This window comes from Glycine soja, chromosome 16, assembly GCF_004193775.1.
Source record: "Glycine soja cultivar W05 chromosome 16, ASM419377v2, whole genome shotgun sequence".
Taxonomy (NCBI): domain Eukaryota; kingdom Viridiplantae; phylum Streptophyta; class Magnoliopsida; order Fabales; family Fabaceae; genus Glycine; species Glycine soja.
In genome coordinates this window covers 36,583,961-36,604,460 of record NC_041017.1, presented here as the reverse complement: position 1 = coordinate 36,604,460, position 20,500 = coordinate 36,583,961, and the positions used below count along the sequence as shown (strand labels likewise).

General features: G+C 30.4%; 2 protein-coding genes and 1 long non-coding RNA gene across 3 annotated transcripts; all 3 read right to left on the bottom strand.

The window, feature by feature from the left end:
• Positions 1 to 622: 622 nt before the first annotated feature.
• On the bottom strand, positions 623 to 7,077 carry LOC114390969 (hydroxymethylglutaryl-CoA synthase-like). Its single transcript, XM_028351933.1, has 12 exons — positions 6,789 to 7,077; positions 6,542 to 6,648; positions 5,377 to 5,509; positions 4,866 to 5,009; positions 3,907 to 4,065; positions 3,139 to 3,212; positions 2,980 to 3,055; positions 2,805 to 2,860; positions 2,292 to 2,379; positions 2,046 to 2,186; positions 1,780 to 1,929; positions 623 to 1,007 (listed from the first exon to the last, which is right to left on the bottom strand). The coding sequence occupies exons 1-12, from the start codon at positions 6,861 to 6,863 to the stop codon at positions 846 to 848; spliced, it is 1,365 nt and encodes a 454-aa protein (XP_028207734.1). The 5' UTR covers positions 6,864 to 7,077; the 3' UTR covers positions 623 to 845.
• A 4,565-nt stretch (positions 7,078 to 11,642) lies between these two features.
• On the bottom strand, positions 11,643 to 14,935 carry LOC114389293. The gene has a single exon (XM_028349933.1). The coding sequence runs from the start codon at positions 13,792 to 13,794 to the stop codon at positions 11,854 to 11,856; it is 1,941 nt and encodes a 646-aa protein (XP_028205734.1). The 5' UTR covers positions 13,795 to 14,935; the 3' UTR covers positions 11,643 to 11,853.
• A 2,395-nt stretch (positions 14,936 to 17,330) lies between these two features.
• Positions 17,331 to 19,010, bottom strand: LOC114389152. The gene is made up of 2 exons (XR_003661708.1): positions 18,723 to 19,010; positions 17,331 to 17,553 (listed from the first exon to the last, which is right to left on the bottom strand). It is a non-coding gene; the product is annotated as an uncharacterized LOC114389152 (long non-coding RNA).
• Between the last annotated feature and the right edge of the window lie 1,490 nt (positions 19,011 to 20,500).

The window sequence follows — 20,500 nt, the reverse complement described above, 5'->3', positions numbered from 1 at the left end:
CTGTTTTTCTTTTTTGATACACATGGCTCTGTCAATAATTTATTCTATCGTATTTCTTAACATGTGTGTTTATAAATATGTTCTTTATTTTCTTTTTGTCACTACAATATGTTCTCATCCTTTTGTCCTTGGGAGCCAAGGAATTGGACCACCTAGTGTGCTAGTTGACATGGGTTAAGTTGATTTATTAAAAGTGTTTTTCTTTAACCTCAACATGCGCTAAGCTAGGTGACCATGACTTTTAATGACTCAGAAAATAAGTATTGGATCACAATCCTATGGTATAAAATCTTGTAATGGTGATATTTCTCACTGATTAAGTATGTGTTTTATTAAGTAAAAAAGAAGTATGTATTTTATTAACCATGTTATAAATGTACCATACAGCATAAAATAAAAACCATAATGGTTGATATTAAAATTACACAATTTGAACATAATTGGCAACAAACAATCCGGGTGCCGTGTCTGTCTTTAAAAGCTTGTGTCTTTATCCAGTTTTGTCCATGAACACTAAAAAATATATGGTAAAAAAATACTAGTAATTCTTAACATGGTCATTATACTTCTTCAAAAAAAAAAAGAAAAAACATGGTCATTATACTTTTTTTGCACTCAAGAAGAAACTACTAATATATTTGGATTATTAGTGCATTTAAAAACAATTGCCAATTCGCAAATAAACTTATTCTTATTTTGGTTACAACCTGATCACCACAAAAAAATGAAACATCTTATAAACATTTTGATACACAACCTTATGGGATCAAATACAGGTGAACCATAAGAAAATACATTTTAACTCCATATTTGAATATATCAGCGATCATCAACTAACCAATAACCTAGTCCTTCTTGGCATAAAATCTCCTGTACATGGAATCAACATTGGTGAGATAGAAGGTGCCTGGAGTTAAGTAGCTACAGTCCTTGCTTGTCACAAAGTCCTTACCCCCATAACGGTGTTCCATGATCTTCAATGTTTCAACGAACTTTTCAGGAGGAATCTGCAAATTCAAGTTTAATTTTAATACATTGTCAGTGTAAAGATTTTACAATGTCAACTAATTAGAAATTATCTTAGATGACTTGTAAATTAATTATTACAAAAGTCTGCTCTAGCATAACTCTAGCAATTCCTAAAAGTAAGGAACCCATATGAGATACTGAGGAATAAACTATTCTTTTTTTAAAATTGTGTTGACCAAGAGATGTTGAAGCTGGGGATGAGCTTTCTCAAAGGAACAAAAGGGATGAGATTAAGGGCTTTTTGTTCTACCATAATGGGAAACTTCTTTCGATGAAAACATGACTCATATGTAGAAGAAGTCGAATTAGGGATCCACCAGAGCCAACCCTGAAAACTAGCAGTTCGCTCCATCAATCCTCCAGGGCCCAAATAACTCAATTTTCTCCCATGAACTATTTGGGTCAATGGATTAGTTTGATCCAAAACTTGAGGCCAAAATGCATCGGTTCCCATGTCAATTTTTGGTACTGAGATGCACAAGGTCTCAAGTACAACAACTTTAAACACACAAATCCTACAAATGATAGGCTCCAAATACAATTTTAAGCATTTTTCATATTAAAATCTATTCACCAGAAAATATTTGAACTTGACACATTTGTAATTTTGTGTTCATGTATTATCTAAATTTATTGACATATCTAAATAAGACGAATTCATGAAGATTTTTCTTTTAAACTGCAGTTTCCTTTTAAACTACATTTGTAATTAGATTAGCATTCACTAATAAGTGGTTAAAGACTGCATACCTCAACTCTCTGCTTCAACTTGTCCGAAACATTCATCACTGTTACAATGTTTGACAAGTTAAACGGATGTTGACCCTCTTGAAGCTGGAAGGAGAACATTGTAGCTGTTAAACCACTTCCATATGAAAACATAACTACCCGTTTACCTACCTGCATATAGAAAGACAATCCTGATGAGAAATTTAGAATCAGCCATTCTCCGTATGAAAGATGCAGTCATGGACAAAGGGAAAATAAACGAAGAATACAAGTGTGGAAAACCTTACCAACGAACTGTTCTTATTGTGAAGAAGAGATGCAAATGCTGCATAAAGAGATGCAGTGTACATGTTACCAACTTGCTTTGGGATTAGTGTGCTGGGCTGCACCTTTGCATCATATAGATGTTTTGCAGCTTGCTGGTTTGCCTATAGAATCACAATGACCACAAAAGCACAAACCATTTGAAAGTTCAATTTCTAGCAATCATTTTAGTCAATAAAACACAATTCAAACATGGCAAGAGTAGCTACCTTTTCAAGATCACGACTTTGATAACTCTCATCACCAGATAAGGATGCATATGGTGCAAGGGTTTCCCTGGCAACTTCATCAACAAAACTGGCACAGAATAACAAATTCAGAGAACAAAAAAGTTAGGATTCAAATACATTAATTTAAAAATGGCCACGTACTTTTATGGTTCATATATTCCAGTTTCCTGGGAGTTGTTAGTGCTTAATCCAAAAACAATTTACAGAATATGATCTAATCTAAATGTTGCATTGGCAAAAGACAACTTCGCGGTTCAACTGTCTTTTCTCTTTTTCTAGTAAGCACTAGTGGTTTTTGTGAAAAACAGCTAACAAGTATATGCAATTGAAATCTCAAGTGCAAGGCTCCTACTGGCTTATTACAAACAACATATATCCAAAAGGTCAACTAATAGTTATCCAGTAAAAGGGTCAATGGCATTCTATAGCTTGGCTCCTTGAATTGAAAATGCATTGATTAAAGCATGTGGATGAAGCAGAAGATACACAAACCTGGCATTTCTCAAGAAGTCATTGAAGTATAGTCGGCCAAAACTTTTCTGCACAAGCTGCAATACATCAAGAAAGCAATTATGTAGAGAGTCATTGTAGGTCGTGTTATGACATACTTCTCTGCCTTTTTGTTTTCATTCCAAATATGGAGAAAAAATTCCTGCATGACAATTACCTTGTTATATGGAGAATGAAACACAAAATAATCAGAATCTGACATTGAAAAAGGCCTCCCCTCCAATTTTTCAAATCTGTATATGGAAGAACATTTAATGAGAATTTGAAGCAAAAAAGAAAAATTGAAAATGGCCATTTTGGTTCAGTCTATACTTACTTCTCACAGTAAAGCCGGTAACAGGAATCAAGTGCCATGAGATAACAGGTCTGTGAGAGTTTTCCATCAACAATCTACAGCAGGAAAATGACCAATTAAAAATAAAGAGAAGATCTGTCTAAATTAATGTGTGCTGAACTTTTAGTTGATTGACAGAAGGCATCCACAATCACTAAAGCATAATAGTAAGAATTGGTATAAAGCAGAGATTAAAATCTAAACATGCTTAAATATTTATGTTTGCAAACTGAGATAAATTACTTGAACAAAATTTAATCAAGTGACAATCTTTATAGCCATTTTAAAAAAACAAAAAATCAGTGTTCGTTAGCTTTAGCTGCTCTGTAAAAATTGATGATTGTGTATATGAATTTTATAATTTGGTAGTGTTGGGGACAAGTGGGTGGGAAAAAGGATCCTGCTAACCAATATAAAGAGTGGGCTAGTGTACAAGACTTCCCCTGTCAAAGTAAGACTAGCAATAGACATTATTATTTTGTTCATAAAGTTTTTTTTAAAAAATAACTTTAGTACATCCTTTTTTCAATTACAATCCTCCTTGATTTTATTTGTCAATATTTCAAATAAAAAATAGAACCAAAGACAATGGGTAAAAAAAGGTAAAACTGAAGTTTGGAAATATCTTCATCATAGATAAGTTTGTCTTATTGTAAGAACAAAAGAACTTCAATCATAAACTAAGACAACACTTCATAGTACAGTTATGATGCAAGTAAAATTAATAATGAGGAGGTGACAGAGCATTACTGGATATTCGCTAGCAAGGTTTGGCTTGTAAAAATCATATGCATGAGACATGTGACTGCCTCTGAGTTTGCTTTCAAAAGCAATAGGAGCATCTGGCCCTACAAGCATGGCAATTGCAGCAGCTCCTCCAGTGGGACGAGCAGGTCCTTCAGCATATACCTGAAACAAGAAAGACATAGCTAAGAAAACTGTTTGACACTATAATCTACAATTGATTTCAACGTTTTAAGAGAAAGGAACATAAGTATAATAGTAGTCAAGTAGAACAAATGATGAGACATGTAGACATTAAAAAAAAAAAATGTGTTCCAAGCTTTCTTGTAAAAGTAATATCTTGGTAAACTAACCATGCATGAAATTCAATTACAAACTTGCACATTAGATAGCTCAGTATAGATAATGCAGTTCATACTTTGTTGCTTCGTGAAAGTGTATTTCTATCCTTCATAATTCAAGAGAAAAATATATTATATTGCCACTAAGAAGATCAATTTGGATGAAAAAACTTTCTTGCACTCAACTAATCAATCTCCTGACAATATTTTCATGTGATGGAGATATCTTGAACTTCTACTGTTGTATACAGAAATATCAGTTGCAGAGTTGTGACATGGTAAATTCATGGGCAACACAACCTAAGACAGTGAAGCTAGGGATGCCATGACTACACATTCTCTTTAACTAGGAATTTATGCAATTTTAAGTTCTTTTGCACAGCATCTGGAGATAGAAGCTTACTACATGGAAACACATGCAGCCACCCTGCCACATATTATTTCAAGTTGAATTATGTGAAATTTGATAATTACATAAATTTTACATCTATATATAATAAGACGCTAGAGTTGGTCAGAGGCTCTAAAACATACAATTGTGTCACTAATAAGACAAAAAATGGATAAAAATATAAGAATTGAAATTTCCTTATGCATTAAGTAGTAAATCTGTAGCAGACATACCGCAGTGTCTGTACAAACAACAAGTCCATAACGTCCATCCCATGAGCTACTCTCCACCCAATTCACACAGTTGAACAAAGCAGCCGTTCCTCCATAGCATGCATTAGTTGAATCAACACCTTCAATGTCAGTATTACCACTTGCCTGATTGTTGGATGAGTTAATATAAGATGCAGACATCACATAAGCACAAATACAGATTCCTTTACTTATTTCCTTTTATTCCTTTCTAATTTTGACTCATTCAAAAATAAATAAATTACATAGCAATTTAATAGTCCAATATAAAAAATAAAAAAACCATCTCATTTGTCATTTTGTGTTCCTTTGGCAGCATCAATTTTGTATGGACACAAAAGAAGGGATTATATCCAATCACACTCCAGAATCTAGAATATCCCAGAAGAGGTGTCTAGATATGGGAAGATATTGTGACTGTGAAAATCTATAGAATCCAATAATCTTATAAGGTGAGGGTCAACACTCAATATCTAAACAGAGAATAACTTACCTCAAAAACTTGCATCAGGAAGGTCTTAATTGATTTGCTTTTGTCAATAACAGTTTCACTCCCAACCGCCAAATGTCCAATTTGCTTTGGATCAACATTAAATTTTTCAAGAAGTGAAGTAACTACCGTCAAGCTGTAAATTCAAAGTTTAAAAGCAAAATATTATAAGAATAAGTGCAGGAAAGATGTGTATTATAGTATTATACAAGTCCAAAACACTGACTAGCTACATTAATCAAGTACAAAAGCATGACTTAAGTACCCCCTCCCCCAAAAACAGACATATTAGAATTACCAGAAAAAATCTCCTAGGAAACAGTATCTCAAGAACAGAGAAACTACATTTTCTATTTAAGGAATACTAATAACACACTTTTGAACACTCTCTACTCTTTATAATTCACATGTGATTCACCTATTTTTAAAATTGAGCAAATTTGGTCCCTCTATCAATTTTCTCCTACCTGAACCCCCTGCCCCCAAATTCAAATTACCTACTCAAAATTTTCACAAATTGAATCAATTACATTGTTTTTGCTAGATTACATTTATCTTTACATTATCTTGTATTTATTATTACGTAGAAACTTATGATTCTGATTGATATGTAATTACTTAATAATCAGAAGTTGATTGATATGTAATCAATATTGATTCTGATTTCTCCATTATAAATAAAGACGGCATGTGGTCATCTAAGACACACAACATTACATAGTAAAACATCATTATAGTTTTAAACCTTCTTTGCTGAAAACTCACCAACTAAATTATCAAATTCCACCCAATTTTTTTTTTAAAAAATAAAGAAAATCAAATTTCCACCTTTTTAAACCCTTATCTCACATCCTATAATCCTTCAAATTTCCACTAAATCATTTTCTTCTAAACTTTTGAAATTACTTCATATCCCAGATCATCTTAAATCCCTGAACATTTGGCTAAAAAATAATAATTTGATGGTTTTAAGTGGAAGAAAATCAACATAGGAATAATTTGCTTAATTATATAAATAGACCTTAATTAGTTTTAAAAAAAAACTTGGGAGATCAAAACTGCAAAAATTCCAAACCAAAGGTACCAATAAGCAAACTACTAAATAATAATAAATAAATAAAAACAATAGTAAGGAAATGCTTATTGCTTATGCAAAATTGTAATCAACCTCATTGAGATAACATCTTCAACCTCAGAGCAGAAGGCCATGCAATCCTGTCCAAGCCCAATAGTATATTTCCCTTTGCTCACCCCATCATGACCCTCCAAAGCATCCTGCACAACCCATCAAAACAAAAAACACAACATAACCAAACCAAGAATAAAAATCGCAGCTTTACAAAACAAAACACAAAACATAACAAAAAAGAAAGTATAAAAATCAGAGCTTTATGAGAAAAACCACAAATTGAGACCTGGGTGACGCAGGTGGGAGGGAAGTAGATGTCCATGGCAAGGATTCCCACATTGGCAGGGCGTGAAGAGGCCATGGAAGAGAATTTTCCCTCTCTTTCTTTTGGGGCCTGTTTGGATTTAGAGAAAATGGGGTAAATAGTGTTGTAGAAAGTGAAAGTTGTGGAATTTGGAATGCAAAGTGTAAGTGTGTGTGTGTTAGGTTTAGGAAGAGTTGTGGTGTGTGTGTGTCTTCCTAACTAACCCTCCTTTTTTGGCGGAAATTTTAATGGGCGTCTGTTTGAATAGAATGTGTATCAATCTTGTTCAAGCAATAATGAAATGGTGGGTGTCATTTTTGTAGGTGAAAAACAAATTAATGATATATTCTCTCTTGTCTCAAATACAACTAGAAAAAAAAAATATATTTTTTTTCTTGTTTTTAAATGTAAGAAAATTTTAATAAATTTTATCTCATGTTAATATTTTTAAAATATTATTAATTTAATTAAAGTTTTAATTTCAGTAATTTCTTATATCAAATTTTAATGAAAAATAAGTTAAAAAATTAATATTTAATTAGAATTGGTGTAATCAAATATAATTAATTATTTTTTTCTTAATTAAATATAATGTTTATCATTCTTTCTTTTTCTAAATAAATGTTAATAAATTTGTATGGTTTATGGTTGATGACTTGCTAGTAGACTGCTAACAGATTGTTACCGGTTTAACTATAGGATTTTAGTTTGACTTTTGAATTTTGAACTGTGTTAAATATTTAAAGATAAAATTTTATCATTTATATAGTAATTTTATCTAAATCAAATAAAATTAATTTTCAAAAAAAAATACATGTAATCTAAAAGAAAAATCATTTGGCGAATGTATAAACTATAAATAATTATTCCTTTTATCAATAATAAAAAAATATTTGTTGCAGATGTTCTAAAAAACAATTTTTTTTTTATAAAAACTCATTACTTTGAATAGTATTTTTTTAAGTTGTTTAATTTTAAAAATCAAGAAATATGAGATTTTTCTTATCATATATTTCTCTTTCTTTCTTTGCATTTAAATATCACGTACATTCATCACTTTTTTTCTTTATCTTTTTTGACTTTTATTTAATAATATTTATTATCAAATCTAAATTCAAACCTTGCTTAGTTGACTAGTATTCATATTTTATTACTAGTGCTCATTCTTCTAATAAATGTTATTTATTAGATCAGTTTATAGTTGTTGACTTGCTCAATCCATGTACGAACAACAATTGGATTAGTAAGTTTTCTTCTTTTTTAAAATGTTTTTTTTTTGTAATTTTCATTTTCTATTTTATCTAATAATATAAATTTTTTTTTGGTACATTAATATAAGTTGTTTTAATCTCGCTAAATATCACAAGATTCATATTTAGTCTTTTAAATATATGAATTTTTTATTCAGTTCTACATTTAGAGAAATTAAATAAGAAAGACATCATATTTAAAACGTTTGAATGAAAAATTAAAATTAAAATAAACTAAATGAAAGGAATATCCTAAAAGGGCAAACTTCAGTGTTATAATTAGTTCTTCTAATAAATTTTGGTATTAAATTGGATCTCATAATAGTTATTGACTAATTATATGCATTTTTTATATGAATAAGTTTAAGTGAGTTGAATTATAAGTCCTTATTACTTATTACACTCAAGATAAATTTTAAGGCTTAATTTTTTTTATAAAGATACTCACATATTATCATTAACAAATTCTTACATGGATAATAAGAATCAAATTTACATTTTGTTTAGATATAAGTTTATTTTTTAGCAACTAACATATTTTTATTATTTTATGAGAAGTAGATCATTTCATTTCATTTGATTAAGAATAGTAGAAGGAAAATCACGGAGGGAATACAATCAAAATCACAAATGAGCAAGAAGATTAACTTGTCTCTTAACTAAAATGCAAAGGCTTCAGCTTCTGCATGGAGGGGAATACCATTTAATAATTAAAGCTGTTTGTGCTCTTATAAAACTACCATTCATGCTCATTGCAAAGACAGATTCCAATGCCATAATAATTTTGTTCATTAAAAATAGCTGCATCAAAATTGTACTTCATGAATTCTTGAACTGCTGGAGTCCAAATTTGAGGTAACGCTGTTGTTGCTGCAAGACGACTGGGTTCCCTGCTGTTGCTGGTAGAATGGTTTCGAACAACAGAACCCAGTAAAAATGAAATAGTTTTTTTTTTAATTATTAATAAATTTTTGTATTTTTGAATTATTTTTTTAAAATTAAAAATATATAATTAATTATTTTAAAATAAATATTTGGAGGTGAGTTTCTTGTAGAATCTTAAAAAAATGGTTTAACATCTCAAGAGATTTAATATTAAAATAAAAAATTTACAAAATTTAACATCTAACCAAAAAAAAGTGATTAAAATCTCAAAAATAGAATGACATTGATGATGACCTTAGCTCTCCACATGAAATGTTTAATCATAGGAGGAATGTCACGTTTCCAAATCAACTCCCACTTTCTTTCTGTCTTTAAGATCTCACTTACCAGCATATGACCAATCTTAAAAGGCAGATCGAAGGGGGCATGCATGGCACAGACCAAATGATGGTAAGTAGAAATTTATGAGAATTATTTTCAAGACATTTTCTAATATATATATATATATATATATATATATATATATTACTTTGTAGTTAAACATATGCTCGAGCATGGTACGAACCACATGCTAGTAAGTATGAAATTGTGCTCTCTTAACTTTAGGTTGAGCTATTCAAAACTGACTTATCAGTTATCACTAAATATTATACTCATTTTAATGTTTCATGAGAGACCTTGACCTATAAGTGAGTACACTTATCATTATTTTAAAGATTTGATAGTTAAAAAAAATAAACTCAAGTTAACACGACATCCAAAATTCGAATAATTGTCAGCTAGCCAAGTAAAAATAGCCTCTCAAATCTAAGAGTAGGGAGAACTGATATTTCCAGAATGGACGGGTCACAAATGATTTTGAAGTTGTTTCTCTAGAAATTTTTATTACTAGAAGAGGAACGAATTAATTTCAGAATGTATTAAATACATTTTGAAAACTAAAATGTATATGGCACATCAACTTATTCTAAAAAAAACATTTTAAATAATATTTTAAAAAAAGAAATTTTGAAAAAAAAAACGGAAGGGGATGCAAAGAGAAAAAAGAAAGTGTAAATAGAATTAATTGGCCTTATCTAAGTTAAGATCAATATCAGAAAGCCCGTTGAAAAGTGTATTGTTAATGCTGCCCTTGTGTAAGTATCAAGAAAACATAGTTAGAAAGATATTATCACATTTGTATTAGGGTTGTTAAAAACCGAACTAATCGATTTTTAAATCGCTAAGCTGATATAAAAAATTAAAAAAATAAATAAATTGAAAATGGCACAAACCAAAATTCTCAAAAATCCCATACTTTTTCATGATTTGGTTCGATTTTTTATTCTTGTTATAAAAATTGAATCAAATTACACATTATAATTATAATAAATTTGTTTAATAGATATTTAGTCTTATGTAATTAGTATTATTTTAAATTTTTTAATGATTATAATAGACGAGTTATATTGTACTTTTTTTATAATAAATTTTAATTTGTGATTTTTGTTACAGTAATTAATAATAGATATTAAATAATTTATAATATTTCATTTGCTTTATAATTAAGGTGTATATTTTACTTTCATATATTAAAAAGAATAAATATCGAGAGATGCACAGTTTATTATTATATTACAAAAAGATATCATAATACTATTTTAAAATGATAAATAGAAGTAAAGAATAATAATTTTCAGCTAAAATATGTTAGATAAAATTTAATAAAAACAAAAATTATTTTTAAAATAATATAACATGAAAATTATGTAAGTTTAGTTAATAATTTTTAATTTACATTATGATAACAGATTAGAAAATAAAAAAAAATATATCAAACCAAACAATAAAAAGTTAATTTGATTTGGATTTATTTTTAAATCAAACAAAACCCCACGAATAACACCCTAATTTGTACAGGGAGAGCTTATATCTTATGACGGGCAATTTGCAATAATATGCCACTGCCAGCCAAAATGGCAAGAGGCTTCTCGCGAAAATGTGCCTTTATTTTTTTTTTAATATTTTTATTATTATTATTATAAAGAGAGGCTCCTATTAAGTCTTATAAGAAAAATGAGAGCAGGGAATAAGGGATTGAAAAAAACGTGGATAACAATGCTAGGAAATGAACTTCACCCTCACAATTTATGTTTTTTCAAAGCTAATTTAATCAAATTGACTCGAATGTAAAAAATGGTGAAATATGCAAACTTTTTAGGAACTAACCAAAAACCGAAATATAAAACTAACCCAGAGGGAGGAGGCCGTACTTTTCTCATTAACAGAAATGTGAATGTTAATTTTGTTTGGGTGAAATGTATTTTAACTCTCTTAATCTTTGGTCAAAATTAATTTTAATTCCTATACTTGAAAAATTACGATACGTTTAGTCGTTTATTTTTTATAATTAGTGAATTTGGTCTCTTATCCTAATATCTTATGTTCCATAAAAAGAGATGAAATTTACCAATTATAAAAAAAATACAAGACCAAAATTGTTATTTTCAAAGTGTTGAAATGATAATCAATATCGATCAAAATCTGAGAGACGTAAAACACATTTTTTTCTTTTTCTTTTTTTCTTGAGCACTTCTTACTTCTTAGAGGGGTTAGAGGGTAAGCGGATATATTTTCTCCCCTTTAATTTGATTTTACATTCAATTTTATTGTTGTAACTTTATTACCCTTCAATGTCAGCTATAGAGTTATGGACATACCAGAAGAATACAACACAGGCAACAAAGTATATTTGACATAATGAATTCCATAGTTTTTGAATCCATCATACAAATGAATGAATAGGGTAAGTAATCCTTGTTTCTTTCGAGAATCATATTTGCATTTACATTAAATTTTCAGCAGAATTCACACTTCATGGATTCTTCCATGACTTACAATCCATAAGAATAAATGAAACTCAATGGAATAAACTAAACTTCGACTGTTTTCTGATTGATAGCAATGTACCTCCACCTCTCCTTCTCCACAAAGTCAGCATCAAGGAACCTTGCAACAAAAGCCCAAAGCTTATAGACATCTTCAAAATTAGCCAGGAAGCCTAATGCAGCAGTAACCACACTGATTCCAACACTATCTTTCTTCTTGTTGGTTGTTGTCACCACTTCTTGGTCTCCAACCACTTTGGTATGTAGGACTCTTCCTTTCTCTTCTGCATACTTATCTGCAAACCAAATATGATGCAGAAATGCATAGCTGATAGATATGTTGCTCCTATCAGCAAGTTTCTGGACAAGAGCAGGCTCAACCCTTTCACCTTTCCAATCAAATATATTGAATGCCAAAGCAGGCCCTCTATCAAATTTCACCTTTGGACCATAAACCTTGACCAAAGGAACCCCTTGTGTGTTGGGATGCTTAAGCTTCAACATTGAGTTCACCAGCCAGTTTATCAGGTACCTTGACCTGTTAGTGATGAGAATCAATCCTAAAGAATCCACTTGGTCTAAGCACCTAAATTGAATGTCACTTTCTTGGACATTGCTTGTCTTAGGAGTCTGAACTGGCTCTTGTTGTACCTCCTCAATTTCAGAACATTGAGGAGCTTTTAGTTTTGAGTCAGGTGGTTCTCCTTCTTCAACAGTTTCAGATTGTTTAGTTTGCATTGGACCTGAGAAAGATGACAAAGGAAATGGTTTCTCTTCATGTAGGCATGTTGGTAATGATTTGTTTTTAATTTCTAAGTCAGTGCCAGAAGAATCATCTGATAATTGATGAGGCTGCTTTTCTGGTACAAGGTTGACAATTCCTGCAGAAGAGGAAGATTCCAAGCTGGAAATAGCGGATTTCTTGATGAAAAGGCATCCAAATCCAGAAGGGTTTTCCCCAAAGACCTTATAGAAAGAGCAAATAAGAAAGTCTGGTTGAAAGAGAGAGAGGCCAAAACAGTCCATGTCTTTTGGCCCCAATGCACATGCATCAACCAATACATGCCATCCATTCTCCTGTGCTATGCTCATCCAAAGATAAGGATATCTTGCTCCTGTCACTCTTGAACTAAGTGGCAAAACAAATAGACCCTTTCTCTTCTTCTTCTTTCTCTTACGCTCAATCATCTTCCTCAACTTTGTAGTCTGAATCCTCAGCCTTGGCCATGAGAACTCAGCTGAAATGGCCCTGGCTCCTCTCTTCTTTGAGGAACTAATCATCGCTTCCACCGCCTCACTCTCGTAGTCATAAACTGTCAAAAGCCTCCTACTAGTTTGGAATTGGTATGAATCTGCCACAAGTTTGAAAGCTGAGGTTCTGTTGGCTGTGAAAACCATGAAGTAATCATTTTCAGATATGTTAAGGAAACACATGATTCTCTTCCTCATTGCAGCCTCAAATTCTGAGTCTTGCCCACCATGAAGCAACAAAGTCTTTAGACTCCCAGTCTTGCAAGATAAGCTAAAGAATGGAATATCTGAGTAATTAGGTGGTGGTAATTGGGGTGTTTGAGGAATTGAAGATGAGGGTACTTGGCTTTTTGATGTTTCATGGTGTTCAAGTTGAGAGTAGGAGAAGAGGCCAATGCCAATGTAATCAAGGCAAGTTTGGTTGGAGAGTGAGAGGTGGAAATAGTGCTTGGCTCTAACATGGTCAACTTGTTCAGTCTCAGAATACTGAGGGTACACTTTGGTGAACTCATTGAATGATTCATGAAGTGATGGAAGAGACTCATGGTTGGTGAATTGAGTGTTTGGGAATATAGAGGATGTTGTTGTAACCGCGAAGCTGTGGCGCCACTCGGCAGAACTGTTCCTGATTTTTGATGTTGTGTTGTGTAGTGATGTTGGTGAGTTGAAAAATGGGGTTGTGCAGCTGCAACAACATTGAGAGTCTGTTTGTGAGGCCTCATTAAGGGTCTGCATTGTTTTTTCTTATCCTCCTTGTTTGTTGCACTCTAAGACAAGTTTGGTATATATTGCCTATTGGATTGGTTGATGCTTTGTGCCATTCGGCATATAGGAAAAGCACAAAAAGATAACAACGGAATCTCTCTCCTTTTGTTTATAATATATTTTTGTGTTTGGATTTAGCTGGCTGATACGGCAATGTATGGTGAAAGTTGAAACTATCGAAAGGGTCATTGTAATACAATTTGGACTTGGTCTTGCATAGTTAGTTTGCCTAGCCCAGTTGACCTGATAATACTTACTGGCCAATCAATCTGAACCGTTTAATTTGGTCTAATGATGGTAATGTATATATGATTTTGAAATTTTGCTTACAAGGGTTATTTAAAATATTATATATTTCTTGTTGCACGTAATTGAAGTGTATGCGAGCTAAGTTGTACTTTGGTGGGTTGCCCCTTCCCCTTCCAATACTCAATTGTTTTTGTTCTTTTGATTAGTCTGATATGTCCATTTTATTAAATTATTACAAGTGAACATCCCTGATAATATAAAGTCATGAATTTGACATAGACAATGATGAGATAAGAGATTTGTGTGTGGTTGAAGAAAGATATTTAATAGGACGGTCATACATATACAATCAGAGACCAAACACACAAGATTGTATTCTAATACAAACTACTTATTGCTTTAAAATAGGCCCTCTTTTTAAGTGACTAATATTAGAACTGAGGTCATGTTTTAGTGATCAAAGACATATCGGCAACTAAGTCAGGTTCTTGAAAAAGAGATTGTTAACAAATAACAATGGTTTTTTGATTTCCTGATAAGAACTAATCGGAGAAAGATTTTTGGTGGCGTTGATGAATGAGACCTGATCATGGTTTCTGAGTGTTAGTGCAGTGGACGCAAAAGTGGTCATTATTTAAGTTGCGTTATCTAAGAAAAATTCAATTTCAGAGAAAGAGAAGAGGTATATTGTCCTATTGAATAAAGTTTTTTTTTATTTCTTCTATTGAAGTTGAATATATGTTTTTTTCATAAGCTACAAGTTTTGTGTACAGACTTAATTTCCTTCTACCTAAAAAGGATAAGTAAAATATTTCTAATTATCGATTTCTAAATACCACGATATTTCATACAGTACTATTTCACTCAACATCTTTGTTGGTTAGAATCTTCGATAAATAATTTTTTCTGAAACCTCAAGAATCAATTTTGTCTCCTTGAGAATCAATGACTGACATTTACAAATAAACACGTGAGACTTCTCAACGTGTTTTATCCTCACTCACGTGTTTTTTTTAGGAAACTTTTGAGAAGATCATTCATCTCATAATTATTCTAAACCAGACATGTTTAATAATGAAATAAAATTCTTAAGTGATGGACTACCAATAAATACATACATCTTATTAATATAGATAATATCAATTAATCAATTAATTTTTTTAAATTATTCTTAATGGTATATTTTCATACTTGTATAATATCTAAATCACTCTTTCTTTGATGATTCGTCAAGATGTTATAATAAGGATGATAAAAAAATATCTTCCAGTATTTAACTGGGGACTTAGATTAGACAAAGCCGGAATAATTGAAATAAAAAACTTTAATTAACAATCCCTTTTTCATAGACTACTAATTGATCCGCACGTGCTGGTGGTTGAAGTTAAATATATATCGAGTAAACTTAATCACCCATCATATTAATTTAACCTACCATTGTGAAGGGTTGACTTATTATTAATTTTTTTGGATAGAGAATTGCATGATTGAATGCTTAATGTATAGCATTGTGAAGGATGATCAGACGGGGAAGGATAATGGCCTCATTAAGACAAATATAATCTCAGGCATATTTATGACGAGGAAGGGCACTTATTCAAAGCAAAGCAAACCAAAGTAAGATAGTGATTTTTTTTGCAAGCAAAGTGTTTATAAATTTTGCTGGTGATTAAATTTTACTGGAAAATCTGATTGATAATTTTTAGTAAAATATTTCTTTTCAATCATATTTTTTTCATTCATGAAATCTTATTTAAAAAAATAAAATTCAAGATTACTCACACTAATGAGTTATTAGTGTGAAATAGTGAATTTGACTAACCTTAAAGTGTATGCAATTATTCGAAAACAAGCAAAATTGCATGCTATACAACAAAGAATAATTGGGTATCGAGCGACAGGCCAAAAAGAGCATACATAATCAGTTGTGCATGAATCCTCTGGTTTATATGTTGTTTATTTTGTATAGATGTAAATAAATTAATTAAAAGAAAAAAGAAGTGGAAAAAATTATTTTTACATACTTCAAAAAGGAGAGAAAAAAAATGAATAAAAAGCACTAATTAAAAAAAAAACTTATTCAACTAAAAAATTTAAACCTTTTTACTCTATTATTTTTTGACGTAAAATTATTTGTTATTAGATTTTATGTTATGAAAAAGAGTTTAATTTATATATATTTTTATTGTAAAATTAAAAAGTCTCTTTATTGTAACATCAAACTAATGAAAAGGATGATGTGGTAAAATGAACAAATTTCGTTGGATTTATATATAAAAAGTTATCTTAAATATGCTTTTATTCCTAAAATATAATGGTATCTTGCATTTAGGTTAAAAAAAAAATTTGCTTGACATTTGATCCTTGAAATGTTTTTTCTTTTGTCTTTTGTTCTTGCTATTACATAAACCGTTAATAGGTAAATATATAGGGGTAAAACATAAATAGACTAGGCTAAACATATTTTGGTTCCTATAAAGGCATCCAATTTTTATTTTGATCCTTTTAAATTATCTAGTTTCTATTTTAGTTCTTCTAGTTATATTTAGTGTTAATGTGACATATCGAGTGAGTAGTTGATATAACATAAGTATTGGCCTAAATGTCAAGTGAATTGCTAATGTGGCATAAGTGCAAACACATGGCACTTCTATTATACTTGATGATTTATTGTAATGACAAGGATGAAAAATAAAAGAAAAAGATAATTCAGGAACAAAAAGTCAAACAAAATTTTTGGTGTACTAAAAATAAAACATAATTATATTTTAACATATTTATGTTTAATTTTTTATATATATTAATAGTATATATAAATGAAATACTAAATAAATATTTTTTTAAGGAAATTTTAAAAATAAACTAAAAAAGCAACTCTCTTCTCCCATCCTCCCCCACACACATTTCATGTCATGTGCATGTGAAACTTTATAATTTTGTAAATCTTGGGTGTAGGCACACACAATTCTCACATCCTCATCTTTCTTTTCAAACAAATAATAAAAATTGACTTAAATAACTTTTTAATCCCTGAAAAAAGAATTTTTTTTATATTCTAATCTTTTAAAGATTTTATTTTAATTTTAATTTCTATAATTTTCCTTTTGTTTTAATCTCTATGATCAAATATCAACATTATAATTAATGATGTAACAACATGCTTTCCCTAGTCTCTTTAACTGTCATGTTTTGAATTTTTTTTTTATTTTTACTTTCCAGAACTAATGTGACAACACCATACATTTTTAAGGACCAAATTGAAAAAAAATGATTCATTCATTTCATTGCCATGCTTGTATTATTCCTCAGCCTTGCAATATGCTATCTGCCTTTATCTAAAACATTTGTTAACAAAAATGTTCCCCCCAAAAAAAGAAAAAGAAGAGACTTGCCTCCAAATTCCAAAAACATTTCTCCATAGTTAAGCCTTTCCAACAGAGTTAGATAGTCAATTCATCTAGTTTCCAGTATGACAAGACACTGATAAAAAAAGAATAGCAAAGAATTAGTTCATAACTCATGAGTGAAGGATTATAGCAAAGCCCATGATGCAGGAAGGGAAAAACGAAGTCTGATTCAAACCTAATATAACACTCATGTTATATAAAAAATATATTGAATCGATTCATTTATAACTTTAAATATGAAATTAAAGGTATCAAATAGGAAATAATACGTTAAATCAATAGGGGTATGATTTTCCTATTTTTCCTATTTAATTTCAATCACCTATCTTTAAATTTTTAATCCGATGATATTTTACTGTTTTTAAAATAAATATCGGATTCGGCTCAACTTATTCTAACTTACTATGGTCAAATCAACGGTCCTATAAAAAGTAGTATCACGTTACTATTTTTAATTTTGGGTTCAGAAATATCACATTGAGTTTAAAATCAAGCCAACTCTGCCTCAATTCATCTTTTATCGTTTTAAAATAATTTATTTCTTTTATACGTTCTATCAACAGGATCAAAAGTATTACACACCAATAGTTCAAAACATCAAAATTTATGAAAATATATTGAAGTATCATTGAAAATCTTAAAGCTCTAATTACGGTCATATCAAATAAAAAAAGTATTCAAACCACAACTTTATCAGTAGTTGTAATTTTACTATGAAATTATATAAAGAAAAGTATTTTAATATTTGAAATTATTAAATGATGAAAAATAAAAACTTAAATGATTGGCGTCTGGTAATTGTAATTTAAACAACTAAATCAATTGTTAATTATAATTTGAATGTATATTTCTAGACTCTTATGTTTTGCACAGATAGTGATTGCATTGGGTAAGACCAAAAGGATTGGTTTCTGGTTCTGCTATAATCACCAGACAAAGTATGCATGCAGTAGAACATAGTAAAGATAAACATACAAAGACAAACATACCTCTATGCATTTTGTTTCCAAAAAACAAACTACTTTGCTACTTACATCAAATTGTTATTTTTTCATAACTTTTAGAGAATTACATTTTACTGCTTAGGTTGTGAACTGAAATCCTTATGCACATTAATGGAAAACTGATATTCTCACACAAGAGAAATGTAATGAGAAAGAATAACTTCCCTTAAACTAATTAAGATGCATGAGACTAAAACCAAAGACAATAATACCTGCATTTCCATTAACCTTTGATTACCTTTTTTCTGCCACCATTCTATGAGATTAAGCTAAACCAGCCACAGGGCAACTCTCCTTTGGCAAGTTATTGACATTGATTTTTGGTAGCTCCAAAAATACCTGCCAGGAGAGAGGTGCCCTATTGCTGATTTGCTTAAGTTTTCACCTTGAATTGGTGCATGTGTCTTGAATTGCCTCTAATTTGTGTGTGTATAGCAGTCTTTATAGCAAAGAAGATGGAATAAACCACTGAAACATTGGCATATGCTTAGGGTTATGCCAAGGATATCCATTCACCAAAGGATGTCTTACTTTGGCTGACAATTGTACAGTTTTGATGCTCATACATTGTTGATTCCTAATAGTTAAAGGTCACAAAGCTTTATTGGTCCTTCCCAACATTTTCAGATTCTTCCGTACTTTAAAGAAGAGAAGTGGAGAAAAGTTGTACCAAAATCAGGGTATCTTTTATTATAATCAATTTTGCTGAGTGGCATGGCCCTCTTAGCACAAGGGTCTCAGTCCTCATTACTCATACCATATCTTTCAACTTTTTTTTGCTTTATGAGTGTTGCTTTAAATGTCTCCTAGTTTAGCAAGTTTTTTTGGGCTTTTATTTCTCTATTGTGCCTTTTGATATCAAACATTTTCCGCTGTTATAGATTTTTATGACTCATTAGTCATTGCAGGATTTTGTTGGCAAAGTTGATGTGGCCAGGACCATAGGCTCATTTTGCAGTACAGCTCGCCTAGCCAACTTTTTTTGCATTATCATTCGTGGTTGGTTGTCTTTTAAACCATCCTAGTGAGTAATTCATCATCTATATTATTTTGTAATAATATATCAACAATGCTGCCTCACATCATATGATACAAATATGACTGAGAATGAAGCTGGATTGACACTGTAAAACTTGGCACATTGAATGTAGACATTGAATGGGACAATTTAAGGAGGAGGAAATTTGTCATAATTCTTTCAATTTAATAATTGTCCTACTAGTTCTACTATTTTTTAACAAATACTAACACATAAGATTTCAACTGGGATAAAATGTGTTTTTTTTTTTTTACTTTCAATCAAATCAAACCTGACTTTTGCCTCTCTACTAATTCCGTTACTGACAAAATAATATGTTGAAGAAACATTAATCACGTATTTTCCAAGGTTGAATGATTGATTTTATTAATTTAAAAGTGCGTGGATTAAATCAAGTTTGACAAAAAATTATAGGAATGAAAAAATACATTTTTTTCTTTAAACTAAATTTTCTTCTTTTTATGTGTTACAATTTGTTCAAAAACAGTACAACTAGTAGTACAATCAAGAATTGTGAGATTGTTTGTGCTCATAGTCGTGAACTTTTTCATTTACAATATTTGTATAAAGCTTTGACTCCTCGCATGTATTTTATATATACGACTTGCATCTGGACAATTATAAGATAATTAACCTTTAATAGTCAGTGTCTTCATCTTATATGACTTATAAAAATAGACAAAAGTATCAATTAATATATGGTTACAACTCATACTTTGGCAAAAGAATACGTATTAACATTATTTCTTGCACGGAACAGAGCTTTTGTTGGGGAGTGATTGTGGCATAAAAGCAAGAGCAAGTATTGATAGCTTCTTTTTATTTTATTTTTAAATAGCAAGATTTACTTAAATGCCCTTTGAGTTAAAGTGGTTGCATCTAAATTATAGATTTAGACACCCCAAAAAATTTGTTGTATAATATTAAAATGAGAAAATAGTCTATAATTAATATTATTGTAAAATATTTTACATTTT

Coding starts and splice junctions, on each gene's coding strand:
- LOC114390969 (XM_028351933.1), bottom strand. CDS start 6,863: ATGGCCTCTTCACGCCCTGCCAATGTGGGAATCCTTGCCATGGACATC. Junction 5,010..5,376: donor TCCTGATGCAAGTTTTTGAG/GTAAGTTATTCT, acceptor TCCAACAATCAG/GCAAGTGGTAATACTGACAT. Junction 2,187..2,291: donor AAAGTCGTGATCTTGAAAAG/GTAGCTACTCTT, acceptor GTGATTCTATAG/GCAAACCAGCAAGCTGCAAA.
- LOC114389293 (XM_028349933.1), bottom strand. CDS start 13,794: ATGCAGACCCTTAATGAGGCCTCACAAACAGACTCTCAATGTTGTTGC.